The 25,141-nt window shown below is 39.8% G+C and overlaps 1 protein-coding gene across 11 annotated transcripts in view; it reads left to right on the top strand.

Annotated features, from left to right (window-relative positions):
- Positions 1 to 25,141, top strand: part of LOC128221838 (multiple epidermal growth factor-like domains protein 6) — a 98,869-nt gene that overhangs the window by 23,709 nt on the left and 50,019 nt on the right. For 7 of the 11 annotated variants that reach the window (XM_052930442.1, XM_052930441.1, XM_052930444.1 and 4 more), the window contains 16 exons: positions 143 to 261; positions 3,494 to 3,629; positions 3,888 to 3,987; positions 5,343 to 5,429; positions 6,802 to 6,938; positions 8,828 to 8,939; positions 9,274 to 9,485; positions 10,039 to 10,251; positions 10,554 to 10,733; positions 13,260 to 14,120; positions 16,069 to 16,905; positions 17,666 to 18,316; positions 21,279 to 21,430; positions 21,670 to 22,270; positions 23,306 to 23,410; positions 23,629 to 24,276. In XM_052930442.1, coding sequence (XP_052786402.1) covers positions 143 to 261; positions 3,494 to 3,629; positions 3,888 to 3,987; positions 5,343 to 5,429; positions 6,802 to 6,938; positions 8,828 to 8,939; positions 9,274 to 9,485; positions 10,039 to 10,251; positions 10,554 to 10,733; positions 13,260 to 14,120; positions 16,069 to 16,905; positions 17,666 to 18,316; positions 21,279 to 21,430; positions 21,670 to 22,270; positions 23,306 to 23,410; positions 23,629 to 24,276 — 5,151 coding nt within the window. The remainder of the gene's footprint in view (positions 1 to 142; positions 262 to 3,493; positions 3,630 to 3,887; positions 3,988 to 5,342; positions 5,430 to 6,801; positions 6,939 to 8,827; positions 8,940 to 9,273; positions 9,486 to 10,038; positions 10,252 to 10,553; positions 10,734 to 13,259; positions 14,121 to 16,068; positions 16,906 to 17,665; positions 18,317 to 21,278; positions 21,431 to 21,669; positions 22,271 to 23,305; positions 23,411 to 23,628; positions 24,277 to 25,141) is intronic. The other 4 variants (XM_052930446.1, XM_052930448.1, XM_052930450.1 and 1 more) reach the window with 4 other exon arrangements.

Raw genomic sequence — 25,141 nt, 5'->3', positions numbered from 1 at the left:
GCTCGTTATATGAATGATAGGTAGGGCAGAAATATACAGCTTTAAATGATGTCCATCAAATGTGTTTATTTGTCTAAAGTAACATAAACAATAAATTAAATTTGTAAGACGTTATGTCACATTTGTCATGTGCTATTTTCAGGATGCAATCAGGATCAGCACGGGTATCCCGTGTGTTTGGAGGACGATACCTGCTTCTACACAGGGTGTAACACCGGCTACTACAGTAGCCGGTGTAGCAGATGTACAGACAGAATCACGGTACGAGCCAAATGGCATTCAGCTTCTTTCGAACTATTTTTATATGGTGATTTCAATAATCACCTACCTTTAATAGGTGTATCTTATGTGCCGAGCTGCAGTAGCCGTCATACGCTATATCATAATTAGTTCCACATTTTAAGGTGCATGTTTTCTGCATTGCTGTCATAAGTAATCGCATTGTGTGCCTGTAAACATTTCATTCATATTAAACTGAATTCTCGTATTCATCAAAGAAGCCAAATTTATGAAAATATCACATATTGTAAAAATAAGCATACCTAGAAAAACTACCTTTTTAGCATTTTAAAGGGCATTTCAACGGTCAGGATAGTGAAATATGTACGACTGATTTGCACTCTATTATACTATACAGTAGTTAGCGAAAGTAATTGCATCTTATTTTATATATTGTAATGTTTAAGATCGGCACGAAAGACAGTGTTTTCCCGTTGAAATCTTGAATGAACGCATTCTCACATGCTTATTTACAATCAGGATCGTTTCCATGCAAGTGATTTTTCTAACTTATCGGACTCTTATGTCAGACCGATGAAATGCCAAAAATGTAAACAAGACAGACAGAACACATGATGATAATAAAATATTGTGACCATGGCCTGGGGACGGTAAACGAAATATAATATTTGAGGGGTTTAAATCTATGCACGAATTTGTCAATAATTGCAAACATAATTACTGTCCTGCAGGAGACTGTGCAAAACGATTGTGTAATGTTGCCTGGAGGGGCAGATTGAAATATGGCCGTGGTATGGAAAATATTTTCAGAGATGATGAAATATTTTATTATGTTTGCTTATGAATGGCGTGTGATCATTCTATGAAATACCCAACATAAATTGGTACAAGCTGTAAGAAACGTCCACAAAATGACTGGGTTATAAAATGTCATGGTACGAAACGTCCATGATATGACTGGGTTATAAAATGTCATGGTACGAAACGTCCACAATATGACTGGGTTATAAAATGTCATGGTACGAAACGTAAAAACGACTGGGTTATAAAATGTCATGGTACGAAACGTCCACGATTTGACTGGGTTATAAAATGTCATGGTACGAAACGTCCATGATATGACTGAGTTATAAAATGTCATGGTACGAAACGTCCATGATATGACTGAGTTATAAAATGTCATGGTACGAAACGTCCACGATATGACTGGGTTATAAAATGTCATGGTACGAAACGTCCACGATTTGACTGGGTTATAAAATGTCATGGTACGAAACGTCCATGATATGACTGAGTTATAAAATGTCATGGTACGAAACGTCCACGATATGACTTGGTTATAAAATGTCATAGTACGAAACGTCCACGATATGACTGGGTTATAAAATGTCATGGTACGAAACGTCCACGATATGACTGGGTTATAAAATGTCATGGTACGAAACGTCCACGATATGACTGGGTTATAAAATGTCATGGTACGAAACGTCCACGATATGACTGGGTTATAAAATGTCATGTTACGAAACGTCTATGATATGACTGGGTTATAAAATGTCATGGTACGAAACGTCCATGATATGACTGGGTTATAAAATGTCATGGTACGAAACGTCCACGATATGACTGGGTTATAAAATGTCATGGTACGAAACGTCCATGATATGACTGGGTTATAAAATGTCATGGTACGAAACGTCCACAATATGACTGGGTTATAAAATGTCATGGTACGAAACGTAAAAACGACTGGGTTATAAAATGTCATGGTACGAAACGTCCACGATTTGACTGGGTTATAAAATGTCATGGTACGGAAACGTCCACGATATGACTGGGTTATAAAATGTCATGGTACGAAACGTACACGATATGACTGGGTTATAAAATGTCATGGTACGAAACGTCCGAGTTCAAAATTCTATTCCGGTCCAAGTAACTATTAAGTTATTTGAATACTTCAAGACATTTTTGTCATGAATTATTATTCTATCAAAATTAACTTTACGCCTCAGAATCAAACTTATATTAGTATAAATTGGTATTGATTTTGAATGTATACGTATACAATTAAAGCTTTACAAAATTACTGAAATAAAACTTAAAATGGGGTTGGCAGGTTATCCATTCGGGATGCAGAACGAGTGAAGCATTATTTCTTGAAATGTGCGTCAAAACTTTTTTATGGTGACATTTGAAGCGAGAACTAATTAATACGCATTCTTAATACTGCAACAAGACCAGGTTTTTATGATGCTACAGACGGCAGTCTTCAACAAGGGAGGTGATTACAATGCGATGACCATTAAAAAGTAGTTCAATACGGGCATTTTATCTTTGCCCGTGGCAAGATTATAAGTACCTTCCATGACCGAGAGTGTAAGATAGGTTCATTCCGACCCGAGCGTAGGGTGTTTTGTGGAAACGAGGTTTACCGAGTTTTCGCAAAACACCCTGCGCGAGGGTCGGGATGAAACTATCTTACACGAGCGGCTATTGTAAGATGCTTTTTCTTCCACCTCAGTTTAACAAAATTAATTTAAAATGTATTTTTTGCTGGAACTCCTTAATGCTTAGTGAAAATAATTGCGTATGGATATGCGATGGCACGTGGTTGTCATAGATACGCGCGCAGTGATCCAGTTAATGTTAATAGTCAAATCGGTTTTTATTAAATAGTTCTAAGGAAAATGAAGCATCATTTCTTGAATGGTGCTTGAAAACTGTTTTATGGTGACATTTGAAGCGAGAAATAATTAATTAGCGTTCTAAATATTACCATAAGACAAGATTTCCTTGATGCTACTGACGACAGTCTTCAACAATGGAGGTTATTATAATATGGTGATCGTTAAAAAGGAGTTCCATACGGGCATTTTATCTTTGCCCGTGGGCAAGATAAGAATATCTAGCATGGTTAAATTATTGGATATACTTATCTGAGGTGGGAGAAAAGAATTTCTAGCATGGTTAAATTTTTGGATCTTCTTATCTGAGGTGGGAAAACTCGTATTTCCATTTGCGATAAAGTTCAAGTTAATGGAAACGTTGTTTGCAGTCCTGTGACACGTACTAAATTGTTGAACAAACCCATAAAATACGATATGTTATTAGTAACGTGTCTTGTATAAAATTGTTTTAACAATTTACATGTACAGCATTTACTTCAGCGTTGTGTCTGTTGTATACGCCGGTGGTCTCATGCATGGTATTGTCACCTATCAAGTTTTTAAAAAAAGATCACGTGTTTTAGTATTGCGACACGTGTAACGAGGTGACCATTGGCGGGGAGGTACAGTGTACCAAGTGCGCCACCAACAAGTACCTGAGCGACAATCTTTTACATTGCTGTGCCAACCCGGGGTGTAACCAGTGCTCCGGAAGTGACAGTACGTACAATTGAAAATCTGACTATTTTCCTCTTTTTATACTCGAGGGCAGTATCTGTGTTTGCAATGACACATTCCGGTATATAGAGACACGGGACCACTAATATGTCCGTATACGAGAATACATGTTAATCATCCAATTGTAGCACCCACTGATTTTCGACATCTTTGTGTTAGAGGCAGCTGTACATCTAAAATTTAAATTATTTAAATTGTATCACTTGACGAATCATAAGAAAGTAGTGCCTGTTTTTCCAGACTCTGTGTGTACATCTTGTAAGCCCGGTTGGTTTCTGTACCAAAACTCATGCGATCAGTGTGGCACCACGTGTCAAGCACCCGCGGACGGATCGGCAAGGTACAGTATAACGTGTTAATGTTGTTGTTTGACACGTTGTGTTGAGTGTTCCGCTTGTAAGAGTGGAGTATGAAACTTAACATAAATATGATTTCAACTTCACAATGTGAAGAGTTAGATCGTGAAATCGTGAAGTTGGAATCGAAAAATTAAATTTGTGATTTTTTCCTAACAAATGTACATTAGCAGACGATTCATAAGGCGCGGTCATTTTGGCGAGAAAGACTCTGACTCTGAAAATCGGATTAACGTCGTCGACCTTCGGAAAAAGGATCGTCTGCTTCTCGCCAAAATGACCGCGCCTTATGAATCGTCTGCTAATAAAAATACTAAAATTCCTGCAAAATATTATAGCGAACTGTTATCCCGTGATAATGGCGGACTTGAGGAGAATTGACCAGAACTTGTCGTCTGCTGAACGGTTGGACCCGGAAGCGTTACACCGGAGCCGCCGGATCAATAATGTTACGCCTGAGCGGCTTCAAAAATTCCTAATTTTACTATCATATTTAAGATGCCGGATTTACTTTAAATACATGTGGATCACCGAGTGCATATCGACTGGATGAGCACATTAGACTACTTATATATCGTAACATGTCAACAATGTCATGACGACTCCATTTCTTCTCTTGAACCGATATGACAAAGATGAAAATTATATCAATACCTCTTCCTGTTTTCAAGATAGTTTAAAACGCGCGGAGTCTGGGTTATCGCGACATGAACTTGTGATAGATGGGATTAAAATTTACGATTAAGAACATTAGTTCCTACAACATATTTTTTTACTCATTTGAACAATTAAAAATCACTACGGTCAGTACCATTTTAGCGTTTTGCCATTGGGGTTAATATCAGTATTACACAGAAAACTACAGGGACAAGAACTACTTTGGAAGTTGATTCTTGTACAAAAGCAAGGGAACGAAATTAGGAAAACGTAATAAAGCTCTTAAAATTTTACAACACGACTGTTCCATTCATATGCGTTTCATTCTTAAGGAAAATATAGTTTATTTAATCCTACTGAACAACACGTTAATTAACGGTGCCCTTCTTGCCATCAATGTTCTAATCGTACAACATTAAATTAATAATTGAATAAGACACCACTACCGTGTATTGTCATGATTGTTCTGTCATTTAAAGTGCAGCATCAGTATTTCTTCATATTGTATGACAACAATTCGAATTGACTTAGTTCCTGTTATGATTCTGCGTGTGGTCAAATAAAATCTAGTTACAGGTATGTTCAACGAAATGTAGCCGCTTGAAAATAACGCATATAACGGATACTTCAAGACCTTGTATGTCAATACATCACCTAATTTTGATTCACATTTCCGTTACAGGTGCAATGCGGTTTCAGGAAACTGTTTGTACGGATGTATACAAGACTACCACGGCAACACATGCCAGAGAAACTGTGATATTCCGAAGTAAGAAATATGATAATATCAACCTTTTTGTATAACTGCCCGTACGTATGTATACAGAATATCAACCATTCATATCGTAAGACTGCCCGTAGGGATGTATACAGAATATCAACCATTCATATCGTAAGACTGACCGTACGTATGTATACAGAATATCAACCATTCATATCGTAAGACTGACCGTACGTATGTATACAGAATATCAACCATTCATATCGTAAGACTGCCCGTACGTATGTATACAGAATATCAACCATTCATATCGTAAGACTGCCCGTACGTATGTATACAGAATATCAGCCATTCATATCGTAAGACTGCCCGTAGGGATGTATACAGAATATCAACCATTCATATCGTAAGACTGCCCGTACGTATGTATACAGAATATCAACCATTCATATCGTAAGACTGCCCGTACGTATGTATACAGAATATCAACCATTCATATCGTAAGACTGCCCGTACGTATGTATACAGAATATCAACCATTCATATCGTAAGACTGCCCGTACGTATGTATACAGAATATCAACCATTCATATCGTAAGACTGCCCGTACGTATGTATACAGAATATCAACCATTCATATCTTAAGACTGCCCGTACGTATGTATACAGAATATCAACCATTCATATCGTAAGACTGCCCGTACGTATGTATACAGAATATCAACCATTCATATCGTAAGACTGCCCGTACGTATGTATACAGAATATCAGCCATTCATATCGTAAGACTGCCCGTACGTATGTATACAGAATATCAACCATTCATATCGTAAGACTGCCCGTACGTATGTATACATAATATCAACCATTCATATCGTAAGACTGCCCGTACGTATGTATACAGAATATCAACCATTCATATAGTAAGACTGCCCGTACGTATGTATACAAAATATCAACCATTCATATCGTAAGACTGCCCGTAGGGATGTATACAGAATATCAACCATTCATATCGTAAGACTGCCCGTACGTATGTATACAGAATATCAACCATTCATATCGTAAGACTGCCCGTACGGATGTATACAGAATACCAAACATTCATCCTGTGAAACTGCCCGTAGGGATGTATACAGAATATCAACCATTCATATTTTAAAACTGCCCCTTAACCATTCATACTGTAAAACTGCCTGTACCGATGTAAACAGAATATCAACCTTTCATACTGTTGAACTGTCTTTACGGGTGTATACGGGATATGAAACATGCTGTCAAACGTCATGCACGTCTGTACAAGTTTAACAGGACCATCAAACTACCATTTATCAATAAATCTGATTGGTTTATATAATGTTTTTGATGGCAAAAACGAAACAACAAGGCAACATTGTTTCATATATTGTTCTGGTTTCAGCTGTGACACGTGTAATTACGTACAAGCCACTGACAATCTGACATGTGCTGACTGCGCCGCCGGTAGATACGGTATTTCGTGCGAACAGTGCAACTCCCACTGTATACTGAAGACCGGCGAAATCTGTCTCCAGGATGGTAAGTAGTTATTGTTTTTTATCTTCAATGTATATTTTTAGTGGTGAAACTTTTTAAAAATCCCTCGTGTTGGCATATCAATATATACATAAGTGTGGTCTTCTGCTGTGTGAACGCATGAGAAAACCTTATCCATATTTGATACCAGTGCCTATCAACTAGACTAAAATGCACCCGGGCCAGAAACCAACTGGAAATCATGTGACTTTGGTATATTGTGTAGTTCATTTGCCGACTGAAGACGGAAAATTAAAGGCCAAAATGTAGTTTTAGTTTGGTTACTTAGCGGTTTAACACTGTGTTAGACGGGAACTGAGGTATTTTTAAATTAATATCTGTATCGCAATTGCACGTACACGACGATCAGATCTGTTCATCGAGTATTTGTGATAGCCAGGATGCGTCTCGATGTCGACACAAGATATTGTAATAGCCAGGATGCGTCTCGTTAACACGAGATATTGTGATAGATAGGATGCGTCTCGTTGTCGACACGAGATATTGTGATAGCCTGCGTATTCGTTGTCGACACGAGATATTGTGATAGCCTGCGTTGCGTTGTCGACACGAGTTATTGTGATAGCCTGCGTCTCGTTGTAGACACGAGATATTGTGATAGCCTGCGTATCCGTTGTCGACACGAGATATTGTGATAGCCTGCGTATTCGTTGTCGACACGAGATAGTGTGATAGCCCGTGTCTCGTTGACGACATGAGATATTGTGATATCCTTCGTCAAATTGTCGACACGAGTTATTGTGATAGCCTGCGTCGCGTTGTCGACACGAGATATTGTGATAACCTGCGTCTCGTTGTCGACACGAGATATTGTGAAAGCCTGCGTTGCGTTGTCGACACGAGATATTGTGATAACCTGCGTCTCGTTGTAGACACGAGATATTGTGTTAGCCTGCATATTTGTTGTCGACATAAGTTATTGTGATAGCCTGCGTCACGTTGTCGACACGAGATATTGTGATAGCCTGCGTATTCGTTGTAGATACGAGTGATTGTGATAGCCTTCGTCTCGTTGTAGACACGAGATATTGTGATAGCCTGCGTATTCGTTGTCGACACGAGTTATTGTGATAACCTGCGTCTCGTTGTAGACACGAGTTATTGTGATAGCCTGCGTATTCTTTGTCGACACGAGATATTGTGATAGCCTGCGTATTTGTTGTCGACACGAGATATTGTGATAGCCTGCGTCGCGTTGTCGACATGAGTTATTGTGATAGCCTGCGTATTCGTTGTCGACACGAGATATTGTGATAGCCTGCGTATTCGTTGTCGACACGAGATATTGTGATAGCCTGCTCATTCGTTGTCGACACGAGATATTGTGATAGCCTGCGTATTCGTTGTCGACACGAAATATTGTGATAACCCGCGTATTCGTTGTCGACACGAGATATTGTTATAGCCTGCGTATTCGTTGTCGACACGAGATATTGTGATAGCCTGCGTATTCTTTGTCGACACGTGATATTGTGATAGCCTGCGTATTCGTTGTCGACACGAGATATTGTTATAGCCTGCGTCGCGTTTTCGACATGAGTTATTGTGATAGCCTGCGTATTCTTTGTCGACATGAGTTATTGTGATAGCCTGCGTATTCGTTGTCGACACGAGATATTGTGATAGCATGCGTATTCGTTATCGACACGAGTTATTGTGATAGCTTGTGGCTCGTTGTTGACGGTGTTGGCAGGCAATAACTTTAACCATAATTATTTCTAAAATCCAAAAGGCGCATAACTCTAGCATTAATATTTGTTAAGATATGCTACTTCTCGGATGAAAAGGACCACAACGGCGCTGTATATCGAACATCCAATTCACATAGTATAAAAGGTTAAATGAAGCTATATCACTGATTTCCTTTTCAGGTACGTGTAACGATGGATGTGATCTCGGATTCCGAGGGAGCCAATGCAACATCCAGTGTAATGCAGCAGTTGGGATGGAGAACTGCATCCAGTGTGAGAGATACAATTTCCGGTTCGTAATATGTACTTACTTTCTATCAGTGGGAGAGGTAAATGGACTAAGTTAAAACATTTTTCACGCAAGCCTGTGGTTTGCACCATAGGTGGCAGTTTCGACGAGAGATGGAAGAAACAGATTATATATATTATATAAATAATAAAGATATATACAAACATGCTGTCACCATATCTGGTTGAAACTACCGACTATGTCGTTGCAACACGATCTATGTCTGTTATTCTTCTGCCAGGCGCCCGGTATGGTATGATGCGTGAAACAGTAACGTGTGCCTCTATAAATCTAATGTCTTACAGGCATCCATCTGCATTTTGACACATACTTTCAGATGCACCACATGCCAGACGGGTTACTGGGGTACCACTTGTCAAAACACGTGTTACGACAAATGCGTTCCCCAGGCCGGCTCCCCAACAGCGTACCCGTGCGAGATATTGGACGGAACGTGTGTGAAGGGCTGCCAGGCCGGCTATTTCAAGAACGACTGCCGTGGCTCTTGTCCAAACTGCGGAGCTGGAGGCCATTGTAACAGGACCACAGGTACGTCATCCGGCTAGGGATATATTTAACAGAATGGTTGTGGGAGGAAACTGGTCATAGTCGCTAGCGGATTCAGGAAGGGAGGGGGCGCCCCTGAAGTGTATGTGAGCATCTTATATGGAATCAGTTTGAGTACAGCCATGTCGCTTTAGCGCCCCTGGGCTGTTGCTCTTTTATTGTCAAAAAAGTAGCAAATTGACATTTTTGTCAGCTCTCGTTTGATTAAATTCGTATTCATACCCAGCTTGGTCACAATGCCAAAATGTGTTTTCCATTCTGTACACATTCGATAACCAATCTTATCTATACACTTTTATCTTCTATTGTAAAAAATGACTTGTATTCGCTCTCTCATTTTTGTTCCAGTTTTCATCGGAATCTAAAAATAATATCTCCATTATATATATTCGATACCTTTCTTTGACGTGCCTGTAAATGATCCCGTGTACTGAAGAGCGTAGAATGGGGACATTTAAAACGTGCATTTTATAGAGGCCCATAATAGAAACTTCTATTGAATAAAGGATGAACACAAATGTGTCTGTATTTGCAGGTGTGTGTATGCAGCAGATTTGTGACCCGGGGTGGTTCGGAGCGTCCTGCAACAACTCGTGTCCCGCTAACTGCAAGAACAACACCGGCCAGAGGTCATGTGACTTCAACACGGGCAGGTGCTCGAACGGGTGTCAGGACGGCTATTTCGGCGATACCTGCACGCAGCACTGCAGCATCAACTGCGCCATGAGCCCGGCTGGAACTGAAACTGGTGAGAGCTTGTTAACTGTGTGTGATTCTTTAACTAATGCAAAGGTTGTTAGTATGGTATATATATACTAGTATATATGTAAACTGGTATTTTAAAACGATATTCATATGCGATATATAAATGTTTTGTTTAATATTACTGAAAGCGGAGAACTAACCTAAATCTTTAACACTAGCAGACGGCGCTTTCTCGATAACATTGCAAACACATGTACGTTGAAGAAATATATGAAATCTTGAATTCCAAGAAAATCAATCTATAATGCAAACCGTTGACATTTCTCACTTGCAAACTTCCTGCAGGCACACTATGCATGCAGGCCAATGGAGACTGCGTGTACGCCTGCAGGCCGGGATATTACCACTCCACCTGCAGAGAGACGTGCCAATCACAATGTGTGGACAATACTTGCAACATCACCACCGGCATCTGCACGGAGTGTGAGAAGGGAGTTAACGCTGGCTACCTGTGCCCCGATGGAGGTAAGTCGTCCATGGTTGTTGAAACGTGTGGTGTGTTGCAGTGTTACGATGTTACTAACATATTGCTTATAGTTCGTGTGTTTGGTAGTCAAAAGTATCACCGATGATCGCCTTGTTTCGCTATGAAGCCTATAGTGTATGTGCACATAGAACTTTCAAACGTTTTATAAATTGGATGATATTTCCATGATAAAATGAGGAATTGAAAATACTGGAGGATAGATATCTTTTAAATAGGTCGAAGTTTAATCGAAATATGATTTTCTTCGTGACTGTTTCAAAATAACCTCACACAGTCTTCTCATTTTAACTGTTCTTGTTCAACAAAGTTTTACGTAAAGTTCCTTATCATGTCCATACAAAGTCTGTGAACTGCCATAGCTATAAGTGAGGTCCATTCTTTCACAATCAAACCGTGAAATAAACCACGCAAATACATTCGTAGCAACTTGATAATTCACGAATAGATTTTCGTACTGAGAATGAATATGATTCTGTTTCGAAGAGCACCTTAGTGTTCAAGCTTTAGAATCAGTATAGCCATGCTTCTTAGTTAGCTTTGCTTACTTAACTGTGCCGTATATAGTTAAAACATACAAAACATTGATGCTCAGAAACAATACTCTTCCATGCCGCTCGTAAGCTGGGTTTGGACACGGAGCTTTGGTTCCACGAGACTTTGTAGAACAGATCTTATCTGCTTGTTACTAATGCTTCACAGGACATTCTTACAGCAGTCATGTCACTTCGTGAACCATCTGACAAGAAACTTCTATTTTCTTTATTTTCATTTATATTAGTGTTATTTTTTATAATTTACTAAAAATGAAGTTACGTTTATTTACGTTTGAGCAATGCTTTGGGGATGTCTTTTTGATACGTGTAGTAATAGCTGTTCACCATAAACTGAAATCTAACTACTAAAGCTTTAATTGTGTTAGTTTTCCACGCATTCACGCTTTTTATCAATTCATTTTCTGTTTTCACTTCATTTCTACCACTCCACTGTTTATTTCACACTGCTTTATATTCCAAAGACCTCATTATTTCCCATTCTCTCACTGTTCTTTATCGCTTCTGTTCCGTCCCCGCTTGCCCTATCTGTTTCTCCATCATCCTTCACTTCTGAGACTTGTGCGAATATACGTAGTTATTGAACCATCCAACTGTTGGATTGCGAGGCAGCACTGACCGTGGCCCGGATGCTCCATCCCTTCCTCCACATGATAGAGGCTCTCTGGGCAAGGTAAGCTCTTAACGTAATGTTTAAAATATTATGTTAGTATGATGCCTATTTCAGGTGTTTGTTCGTGCGCACATTATGTTCTCCTGCGTCGATATTGCAATATACAGAGTGACTACTGGTGGCTGTTGAGTCATTATACAAATGTCTGCAAGTTTGTAAATGTATTATTGAGGGATATACCTTATGTTGCCATTCTGTTTTGTTGTCAAAAACATAACAATTGCGTTAATGTTTTAAGCAATTGCGTTTATGTTTTAAGCAATGTTGTTTATGTTTTAAGCAAATGTATTAATGTTTTAAGCAATTGTGTTAATGTTTTAAGCAAATGTATTAATGTTTTAAGCAATTGTGTTAATGTTTTAAGCAATTGCGTTTATGTTTTAAGCAATGGTGTTTATGTTTTAAGCAAATGTATTAATGTTTTAAGCAATTGCGTTTATGTTTTAAGCAATGGTGTTAATGTTTTCAGCAATTGCGTTAATGTTTTAAGCAATGGTGTTAATGTTTTAAGCAATTGTGTTAATGTTTTAAGCAATTGTGTTAATGATTTAAGCAAGTGTGATGCAAAGTTGTTGTTAACAGGAACCTGTCTATAAATAAATACACCATGTTTTGTTTGTGAGTTGAGTTGTTTTTGAAAGCTATGTCAAACGTTTGTGGTGCAACACTGTTTCAAGTACCATTAACGGAACAACTTGTCTTGTTATACTATTTTTTCAATGTACAGAGCTGAGCGTGTACGTGTTGGTTATATACATGCCATGAAACTACAGGTAGGACTCAAGGTTGTTCTCTCTTTTATTTTATGTCGTTTGGAGATGAAGTTCTGACCCGTCTGATGAAAAACACAAACCTCTGGTTTGTTCGATGCTTAACAAAGAAGTACTCTCTCACATATATATAGTTTGAAAATACCGATTTTAACACTGCTAATGTCATTGTGACTTACCTGTTTTACCCCTGTGTACTCCCGAAGTCAAGTATCCGTTCTATGAACCAGTATAACAAATGAGGCTTGTAAAAATATTAAACAACTCCGCCCATATGTACGTATTGCGAACAATGTCTAATACCCATATGTGTCATCTACGTTCATTCCTGTTAGTGAACGCTTGTTGGCGGTATGTATAAAACTACTGCGCTTTCTGGTCTCGGTTGTAAATTTGGTCACTCATAGAAAACATATAACAAAACATAAAGCTGCACATAGTATATGTCTGCTATTAGCTTTGGTCCGCAGTATCAGCCTTACCCATCATTTTGCACCCCATTCATTTCAGTGTGCGGCGCCGGCAGCTATGGTACAACGTGTCACCTGTCCTGTCCTGGTGGGAGCTCATGCCTTAATCATCTCTGTAACCGCTATACTGGTGACTGTACTGTTTGTATCCCCTATCACTGGGGCGAGACTTGTAACCACACCTGCTCTTACTGTGTGAATGGTCAGTGCTCTCAAACTAGCGGGATTTGTTCCCAGGGTTGTGTTGATGGCTTCTATTCCTTGTTGTGTAACCGCGCGTGTCATGATAGATGTTCCGTTTGCCGACAAGAGACGGGTGAATGCATTGTTTGTGATTCTGGAACTTACGGAGAGCTTTGTGAAGATGACTGTAGCTTAAAATGTGCCAATGATACTAGCGGTGATTATATTACGTGCACAAAAGATGGGGGACAGTGTAACAGCGGAGAGTGCACACCGGGTTACTATGAAAGAACGTGTACATCACAGTGCAATTTAAATTGTGCTCGGAGTGGCACACGATTACCTGAATGCAACATAGATTCAGGGCTCTGCACACATGGTTGTAGTACTGGATTCTATGGCCCGGATTGCTCAAAAGATTGTAGCTTTACTTGTCTTAACACAAACTGTATTGATAATGCAAACAATTGCATTGATGGATGTATAGACGAGTATTACAACTTCCCTAGCTGTGATCGAATGTGCAGCAGTAATTGTGTTCTGGATAAATGTATGGACGATAGTGGGTATTGCACATTCGGCTGTGAACCTGGCTTCTACGGTCCTAAATGTGGTGAAAGATGTACTGACACATGCATGAACAAAACCTGCGACCGGCTGCTCGGCTACTGTGCCGAGTGTGATCTGGGCACGCCTGGCTTTCAATGCAGATCAGCCAGTAAGTTCGCCATTATCAGCTACAACGTTTGTCTATTGATCATGGCAGTGGTTGCTTTCCTGTTCTATCTGTTTTGCTCAGCTCGTCCATGTACTCCAGCAGAAAACTCATACCATTTAACTCGTCCATGTACTCCAGCAGAAAACTCATACCATTTAACTCGTCCATGTACTCCAGCAGAAAACTCATACCATCTAACTCGTCCATGTACTCCAGCAGACAACTCATACCATCTAACTCGTCCATGTACTCCAGCAGAAAACTCATACCAACTAACTCGTCCATGTACTCCAGCAGAAAACTCATACCAACTAACTCGTCCATGTACTCCAGCAGAAAACTCATACCAACTAACTCGTCCATGTACTGCGGCAGAAAACTCATACCAACTAACTCGTCCATGTACTGCGGCAGAAAACTCATACCAACTAACTCGTCCATGTACTGCGGCAGAAAACTCATACCAACTAACTCGTCCATGTACTGCGGCAGAAAACTCATACCAACTAACTCGTCCATGTACTCCGGCAGAAAACTCATACCAACTAACTCGTCCATGTACTCCGGCAGAAAACTCATACCATCTAACTCGTCCATGTACTGCGGCAGAAAACTCATACCAACTAACTCGTCCATGTACTCCGGCAGAAAACTCATACCATCTAACTCGTCCATGTACTCCGGCAGAAAACTCATACCATCTAACTCGTCCATGTACTCCGGCAGAAAACTCATACCATCTAACTCGTCCATGTACTCCAGCAGAAAACTCATACCAACTAACTCGTCCATGTACTCCAGCAGAAAATTCATACCAACTATCTCGTCCATGTACTCCGGCAGAAAACTCATACCAACTAACTCGTCCATGTACTCCAGCAGAAAACTCTTACCATCTAACTCGTCCATGTACTCCAGCAGAAAACTCTTACCATCTAACTCGTCCACGTACTCCAGCAGAAAACTCATACCATCTTACATGTGCAGATGAATGTCCGCTATAATTGATTGCTACTTGTATTTCGATTTGGCGACGGCAGTGACTCATCGTTAATTTCATTGCTATGTTCAATACATTATTAGGTTTATTGGGGGAAAACACACTGGGTGTAATTCTCAAACTCCATACGTGTAATATTATTTATATTATCCATCAAATACACGCTCCCCCTTAACATATATCATATAAGTGCCGTTTGACCAAACGTCCACAACTTGGCAATTTGGTGAAATAGCATGTATAATTCATATGTTGTGGTTGTCCCCTCATTAATATCGAACCCGAGCAGCTCTCTAACTCCATTGAATTTTAACACCGGACTAACTAATACAACGGATTTATTCAAGAAATCCATACGTCTCTATTAACCGTTAGTATTCGTAATAATGTCATCTGACTCAACTTGTAGAAAACATTTGCCGTAATCACAGCCTTCAATGTTTACAATACTCAGCTCACACCTAATAAACGCCCTTTGTGTCTCAGTAACAGCCAACATGTGAGCAATGTGTCGATGTATGCAGCGGCCAAACATCCTGCATTTTTCTGAAGCCCTAACATCTTACTTCGTCGGTGTTTATAACAGCATAACCACGCTCTGCTCAGCTCAGTTCAGGAAAGGTAGTATTCTTAATTTCCATACTTGAGCGTCTAAGCTTGCATATACATGTTAACTAAAATTATAACACACACACGTTTAACATGTTCTAAAATATAACATAGAACTGTAGCTTCACTGGAAATGAAAATATACGTTTTCTGGTTTTCTGGGTTAGTTTGATTAATTTTCTTTTTCCTGGATATTTGGCGGCAAAAGTGAAACGCATTAACACTTTTCACTTCTCGATTAATGGTTTGTAGTGACCAAAAATGGACTGATTCTATGTTTTGATCTCTCTTTAATTTAGATACATGTATATCACTCACTCCTGTCTCGTCCACTTTCAGATTGTTCAGTCAGTTTATACGGCGACTTTTGTAACGCCACCTGTCCAGGCGGTACTCAGTGCTTCAGCAACATTTGCGAACGCTACACTGCCAAATGTGTCGGGTGCGTTAGCTATGCCTACGGTGAATACTGTGAACTGAGTTGTAATAACTGCGTCGGTGGACGTTGTGACCAGGACACAGGCAACTGTCTTGGAGAATGCGTCCGTGGTCATTATGGACCCAAGTGTGACGCTCAATGCCATAACCGATGCACATTCTGCGTCCAAGCCACCGGTTATTGTGAGTTGTGCGATACTGGGACGTATGGGAGTGCCTGTCAGTATAATTGCAGCACCCATTGTCAGCCATCATCTAACGGAGAAATAACTTGCGGAAGGTTTGACGGTAGATGTGACTCGGGTCGATGCGAAACTGGCTTCTATCAGCCTACGTGCACCTCGAGCTGTGGCGTCAACTGCAGAAACTTTGAATGCGACATCAACAGCGGGAACTGCTCCTTTGGCTGCACTATCGGTTGGTTTGGACGATACTGTGACGGACCTTGTAGTATTAACTGCGTCAACGAAAATTGTTTAAGCAGAATTGACAACTGTGTTGAAGGCTGTATTCCCGAAAATTACGGTCCTCGGTGTGATATACAGTGCAACCCACATTGCTTCTCCGCTATATGTAACGATACGGGGTATTGTTCAGTTGGCTGTGATGGTGGTTACTATGGCGATATGTGTGAGCTGCAATGCAGCGAGACATGCACCGATGGAAGATGTGACAGGCTCACCGGCAACTGTGCTGAATGCAGCAAGATCAGACCTTCGCCGCTCTGCCGAAGTTCAGGTTAGTTGAAATGTGTCATGACCCTTTCGTGGACCACCTTTCACGCATGTGTGTGTGTGTATGTGTCCTACTAGGATGATTTATATCGTGAATCATGAGCAGTTGATCATGAACCCATGCTTTTCATGAAACGTTCGTTGTCGTTTGGCCAACAATTTAAAAAGACTCTGTCATCCATACTCATTCATAGATTCATAATCAGGAGTAGTCGCTGTTTTGCAGTATTCCTGAGTTTAATATTTAACGATATTAAAATGATAACATATTGGTAGAATACGTGTTTATACTAATCCAATCACACTTCTGCAGCCATTTGGATCTGTTCACCTTAGTTATAAACAATGAACGATGTAAACTTTAGTTTTTTCACCAAGGCATCAGTGCTTATCCTCGATGTTTTATCATCGTTGTGTAGTCTAATGTTTCATGTGCGTGCATTATTGTACAGTTTCCTTATGGCATAATTATGTTGCAATTGGACTGCTTGTGTTACGCTACGTCTTGTTTTACATAGATGATATGTCACACCAGTAGTAAACAAATGGTATGTTCAACACCGCTGATATGTTTGTTTGTTGGTAACAAAACTTTAAATGAAATGCGTCGTTTATAATGCCTGATACAGGTTACAATTATAAAACTGTAAATAATTGCTTTAAAATATTTCTTTTGTTGTCGGAGAATCACCATCATGCTTACTTTAACGTACTAGTCACCTGAAAGTTAACTAACGTGTAAATGCTTGTTCCTCTATTTTCAGCCTGTGTCGTTGGTTTCTACGGAATAAACTGCGACATACTATGCAAAAGCCTCAACTGTCAAGACAACGTCTGCGATCGTTACACCGGAAATTGCGTAGGTTGCGTTACTGGTCGCTATGGTGATATATGTTCAGAAGAATGTGACACGTGTCTTCGTGGAACAACGTGTCAGCAAGCAGACGGGAGTTGTGACGGGGCATGTGAGAACGGATATTTCGGCTCTTTTTGTCGTCAGAACTGTACATCATGTATAACGTGTAACAAAGATACTGGACTCTGCGTGCAATGTCCGGATGGGAAATACGGCCAACTATGCGGTTTAAACTGCAGCAGCGCTTGTGTGCCAGTCAATGGTGTGGTATCGTGTGACATTTCCTCCGCTCACTGCACATCAAGGCAGTGCGTTCCTGGTTTCTGGGATCTCAAATGTTTTTCATTCTGTCACCCAAATTGCGACACCGACGCTAATGGGAATGTCACGTGTGACGTGATGACAGGGCGATGTGCCGGTGACTGTCAAGCCCACAACTATGGCGCCCAGTGCGACCAGCGGTGCGAGTCGGAGTGTTACGACGACACGTGTCACCGGGACAGTGGAGTGTGTGCCGAGTGCCTCAAACCCGACCCGGGCTTCACCTGCCCAAATGCACGTTAGTATCTTATACATTTTAATTTAAGTAATTATCGGTTAATACTTTTTTTACTCCAAAGAGTTACTCTGTTCGTGACTTTTACCATATGTCTGTTCGTATTCCTGTTTGACAAGTCCTTAATTGCGAGTGCGTATTATTATTTGTTTTTCTCTCTTGTTATTTTCCAGATATAAATTACCTTGACAATAGAGTATAGAGACACATAGAAGAACACTTGATATTGAAGTGATCCACTATCTTATGTATATACTCTCATTAATATTCCATCTTACGTAGAAACCCATATATCTATATACAAGTGTATACTCTTATGTATAATCCATCTTACGTAGAAACCCATATACCTATATACAAGTGTATACTCTTATGTATAATCCATCTTACGTGGAAACCCATATACCTACCTATATACAAGTTTATACTCTTATGTATATATAATCCATCTTACGTAGAAACCCATATACCTATATACAAGTGTATACTCTTATGTATAATCCATCTTACGTAGAAACCCATATACCTATATACATGCGTATAGGGTCCTCATTAATATTCCATCTTATATAGAAACCCTATACCTATATATAAGTGTATACCCTGATGTATAATCCATATATATGTAGAAACCCTATACCTTTATTCGTGTAATTTCTCCTATGTATAATCCATCTTATGTAGAAACCCCTATACCTATATACATGTAATTACTCTTATGTATTATCCATCTTATGTAGAAACCCTATTCCTATATACATGCAGTTACTCTTATGTATAATACATCTTATGTAGACACCACTCTACCTATATACATGTGTATACTCTCATGTATAATCCATTTTATGTGGTGTGTAAGCTTATTTATACTCGCACTCGGGCCTAGCCCATTCGGCGAGTGCTCCGTTAAGATTATTAGTCATTTTAGGTTTTTGGAGCATAGTGCACAGACAGAATGTAACCCTGTTTAGAGCTACCCTTGTTCTTTAACATGCACCAGTGTATAGCACTGTCACACGGGACCCCCATTTAACGTCCCTCCCGGAAGACGATTAGTTTTTTTAGTGATGCGACGGGGGGTCGAACCTGCGACCCCTGGATTGATAGTCAAGCGTGTAACCTCAAGACCATGGATCCGCCATTTTATGTAGAAACCCATATACCTATACATCACGCCTCCAACATGAATGACGCAACGCCATTGGTCCAGGACTGGTCACGCGATGACCCCATATTTTTTCCATATTGGGTCACCAAATCTATATCGTAGGTGACCCGATATGGGATATACGGGGCGCAGGAAACGATTTTCGAGCTTTGCTCTTACCAGATATGGTTTCCTTTGCCCCGTATATCCCATATAGGGTCAATTACTAACCCCGTATCTTATAATATACTCTAATGTATAATCCATCTTATATAGATACCCACATACCCATAAACATGTATATATTCGCATGTATAATCTACCTTATCCTATATATGTGTATATACTCGCATGTATAATCCACCTTGTCCTATATAAATGTATATTCTCTCATGTATAATCCACCTTGTCCTATATACGTGTATATACTCTCATGCATAATCCACCTTGTCCTATATAAATGTATATTCTCTCATGCATAATCCACCTTATCCTATATAAATATATATTCTCTCATGTATAATCCACCTTGTCCTATATGCATGTATATTCTCTCATGTATAATCCACCTTGTCCTATATACGTGTATATACTCTCATGTATAATCCATATTATCCTATATACATGTATACACTCGTATGTATAATACTTGCACACATTGAAAAACGCAAACCTTTCGCATATCGCATTTTGTAAAAATTAAAGTGTTAAATAAGTGATAAAGTAATAATTTGAAGATTTTTTTTTCAAATACGAATCTATGATATCAAATTAGAGCTCTATTCAGATCAAGATGCTGGTCTTTGCGTTTTTGAGTGTACTACGCACATTTAACTGACATCTAACCATATGTGTGGCCATTGGCAACAAGCAGCTCTAAATCCTGCAAACAAATATCTTCACAATTAATGTGTTATATGGCGTGTTTTTGAAGACAGAATTATATGTAGAGGGACGGTTGTAGGTTTATAAGATCAGACCAATGAGTGAGAACACACTGGTTAAGTTTGTTGTTAGCAGTGACGCTAACGAACTATAATATGTCTTTTAAGTTTTCAAAGAGATCAATGCTCTAAAAACACTTGTTACGAATACCGGAACACCTAGTATGATTGCATGTTACTGGAAACTCCTGCCAGTGAGGTCCAGAGATTTCCTACTATGATTGCATGTTACTGGAAACTCCTGCCAGTGAGGTCCAGAGATTTCCTACTATGATTGCATGTTACTGGAAACTCCTGCCAGTGTGGTCCAGAGATTTCCTACTATGATTGCATGTTACTGGAAACTCCTGCCAGTGAGGTCCAGAGATTTCCTTCTATGATTGCATGTTACTGGAAACTCCTGCCAGTGAGGTCCAGAGATTTCCTACTATGATTGCGTGTTACTGGAAACTCCTGCCAGTGTGGTCCAGAGATTTCCTACTATGATTGCATGTTACTGGAAACTCCTGCCAGTGAGGTCCAGAGATTTCCTACTATGATTGCATGTTACTGGAAACTCCTGCCAGTGAGGTCCAGAGATTTCCTACTATGATTGCATGTTACTGGAAACTCCTGCCAGTGAGGTACAGAGATTTCAATGTACCGATACTACATGTACACACACCTTTCTTTTCAATTCGACAAATAATAAAGAGGTTTAACATTGACGCGATGTTTAATAAAATTAGCTCGCCGAAAAGCGCGTGTGAAAGCCGTAGGTGTGGTTACAGTAGCGTTGGTACTGGCGACAGATTTAAATTGTGCTTTGAAACTCCTTGCCTTTGTACGATAAGGTAATGATTTAAATAATAGTTGATTCCATTTAATATTTCAGCGTGCGATGAGGGCAAATACGGTAACGACTGTAACCTTGACTGTTCGCCCGGGTGTACGCGTGTATGTGATCGGTACACGGCCATCTGCAGTAATTGTAGGGCCGGCCTGTATGGGGACGAGTGTAAACAGAGGTGTCGCGACAACTGTACGGTAAGAACGATAACTCTGATAAGTGTAGATACATTATAGGACATGCGTGTAAGACAATTACAGTGGTGAGGATCTTTCAATGACAGCAATGTTAAGTACACAAATGATTTGACCATTAAAGTCAAGCGATTAAATCATAATGAATTAATAATGCATTAATTAAATTGTTTTAGTTTGCATCAACCTATATTGTGTCCAGTTAACACTGGCAGCTTACTTATTATTCAATACCTTTACAGGTTTGCGATCAGCGTAGCGGTGCGTGTACCCAATGTAGTGCCTATAAGTGGGGGTCCAACTGTCAGATCGATTGTGGACAGTGCACGCCGTCCGCAGATGGGCTCGTGTACTGTGACATCCGGACGGGCGCGTGTGCAACAGATACCTGCACCCCTGGCTACCATGGTGCACTGTGCGAGTTTGAATGCGGAGTCAACTGTAAAGACTCTGTTTCAGGGATCAACAACTGTGATCGTGATACAGGAATTTGCTCTGACGGCTGTGACATCGGTTATTTTGGCGTGTATTGTACCGGCGACTGTAGCGTTACGTGTTTAAATCGTGATTGCGTGGGTACCGCGACGAACTGCCGCCAGGGTTGCGCGTTCGGTTATTACGGTAGTGACTGTCTGACGTCGTGTCCGGCCAACTGTGTTGGCGGCGGATGCGATGGTGTAACGGGCGCGTGTGACGGTTCATGTAAGGACGAGTATTTTGGAGCCCAGTGCTCCCAGCGGTGCAGTAGTACGTGTATTGATAACAGATGTGATCAGTCTACAGGCGACTGTTTAGAATGTCGCATAGCAACAGCAAACCCGTCGTATTTTTGCCGAGACGCAGGTAACTATGTATTTGACATGTTGTCCCCTATCTTGACATTCCAATCTGCGTCCTACTTTCTCTTGACATCACATATATCCACATGTATACTATCAGAAATTTACTGTTAACAGACGTATACACATTGGTACTGGGCTTCACGCATTCGGAGCTCCTCGGCCATTTTTAACAAAAACTACCCCGGGTATATGCTGGCACATCAGTAGAAGTAGTTCGTAAAATTCTGAATTATATATCATTAATTAAATGTAGTGTTTTGCTACTTTTTGTTGTTCTAAATTTAAATTGATTGCCAGTGATAACGTAATCAATATTCCTAAGAATTAAGTCATTAAGTTAAACTGCTGAATTAAATTACTACGCGATCTACTTGCAGCGGACTTAAAAAGACCCGATTTTTTACATTTAAACCGTTCATATACATTGGAGGTTCATTCGTAACTTAAAGTTGCGCTCTCACAGATTTACCATTTTTACAACTTTTTTTATTTTTTGTCTTAGAAAGAGCAAATTTTGGCGTAAATATCCGCAAACCAATGATACAAGATTGCTGACAAAAAATCAGATCGTAGATGTTCATATTTTCGTTCGAAAATTAATGTTTTATGGCTTAGTGCATAAAACATCAATTTTTGAACTTAAATATAAAAATCTGCGATCTTAATTTTTGTCAGCAGTCTTATATACCTGGTTTCCATGGATTTTCGCAAAAATTGGCTGGTTCCAAGACAGAAAAAAATAAAAAGTTGTCTAAACGTTCGATCTCTGAGAGTTCAGCTTTAATGGAAATGTGGCTGATATGTAATCTGCTGAATGGATTTTTGGTGTTGAGAGCTCTTCAAAATCTTTACATTTGAATACTAGCATGTCCTGTATGTTTTACAGCGTGTGATATCGGATTGTTGTATGTCTCAGCGTGTGATATCGGATTGTTGTATGTCTCAGCGTGTGATATCGGATTGTTGTATGTTTCAGCGTGTGATATCGGATTGTTGTATGTCTCAGCGTGTGATATCGGATTGTTGTATGTCTCAGCGTGTGATATCGGATTCTTTAGTCAGTTCTGTAACAACACGTGCTCAACTAACTGCGCGGGTGGATGTGAACGGTACACGGCCAGATGTGCGGCCTGTGTTACAGGTGAGCGGCGTCCTGCTTGGTTATGTTGTGTACGGTCACAAAATATATAAACGTATGTTTCCTTAATGTAAACGTTATCGACAGCAATTTTACGAAGTTTCCGTATTCCTATAGTTTCAATATTAAGATACTGTTATAACACTGCGTATTGGTCTGTATCACACACTACCTGGTTTTTGTTTGGTAGAGTCAGACCACTTACTTCTTTATTTATCTAGGTACATACGGCGCCACGTGCAACCAGTCATGTGGCAATTGTGCCACCAACACTTGTGAGCAGACATCCGGGTTTTGTATCGGTCCGTGCAGGGCGGGGTACTACAACAACTTTTGCAGGGCAACCTGTCTTTACAGCAACTGCGAAACTTGTGACAAAACCAGCGGCGTCTGCAGCACGTGCAAGCAGGGCTTTTATGGGACCAACTGCGAGCAAAGTTGCAGCAGCAACTGTTATCCAGACAGTAACAATCTGATATACTGCAGCAAGGACCTGGGCTACTGCAAAGCGAACCAGTGCGTTCCAGGGTATTGGGATGATACGTGTTCTATTCAATGTGAACCAACTTGCTTGCCGGACATTAATAATGACCGTATTTGTGAATTCCAAAATGGCCATTGTATAATGGGCTGCGAGTCAACGAACTACGGGGATTTCTGCCGATTGAAATGCAGCAACAATTGTGTGAGCCAGCTCTGTGAGAGGAACGGGGTGTGCACACTCGGGTGCGTGGCTGGAAAATTCGGAGAGATCTGTAGCATGGATTGCACCCAGACGTGCAACGATGGCACGTGTGACAGGTCGACGGGGGAATGCGCGGAGTGCAACAAACCGCTCAACGAACAGACCCCGCTCTGCAGAAGTGCAGGTTGGTTACATCATTTAGTACGCATAGTTCATTATTTCTTCACCTGTCGGGCAAAGAACAATCTTTTTACGAAAAGTATGTGTTGATAAAAGACAAACCGTTTTTTATTCGGTATGAAACATTTTGCGTTTTTATTAAACATATTGCTATTGAATTAAATAAAAACATCGACAGGTAAAGAAACTCCAATAGTTGTGTTGTTTGTCTGCGCCCGCTCTATCCACACATCACAGATCAGTTTCATTGTGCTTTTATTTGTAGCAATCACTCACTTGCCTTCTTTCCTTTACTCAAACAGTTATCCCGTCAACTTCTACTTTTTTTATTTTGTTTTTTGTGTTAAAATTAGATTCGATTGTGTGTTGTTTTTTATGTCCATAGCTTTCTTGTTTTCTCAGAAACATACAAACACTTAACAGTAGCTTTCTTTATACTCACCAGCACCTTTAAGACTATCAAGTGGAGCCTTCGTGTGATTTACAAATTGTATGAATTACATTCCGTGAACAAATGGTTTTCAAGCAAACTTTTTATGAAATAAAAATAATGTTTTAGTAAAACCGGTCGTTCTCATCCGACAATGAAGTGGTTATCTTTCCTAGCATAACACAGTAGCCCATCATGTACCATTACATTTTAATCATTTACATGTGTCAATTTGATTGTTTCTATAAGATTTCGTAAGAATATCAATGTCATTATCAATCATAATTATATAGTTTCCATCATAACTATATTGTTTCCATCATAATTATATAGTTTCCATCATAACTATATTGTTTCCATCATAATTATATAGTTTCCATCATAACTATATTGTTTCCATCATAACTATATAGTTTCCATCATAACTATATTGTTTCCA

The sequence above is a fragment of the Mya arenaria genome, chromosome 16 (assembly GCF_026914265.1).
Source record: "Mya arenaria isolate MELC-2E11 chromosome 16, ASM2691426v1".
Classification (NCBI taxonomy): domain Eukaryota; kingdom Metazoa; phylum Mollusca; class Bivalvia; order Myida; family Myidae; genus Mya; species Mya arenaria.
The sequence above is the reverse complement of the archived record's forward strand: the minus strand, read 5'-3'. Positions and strand labels throughout refer to the sequence as shown.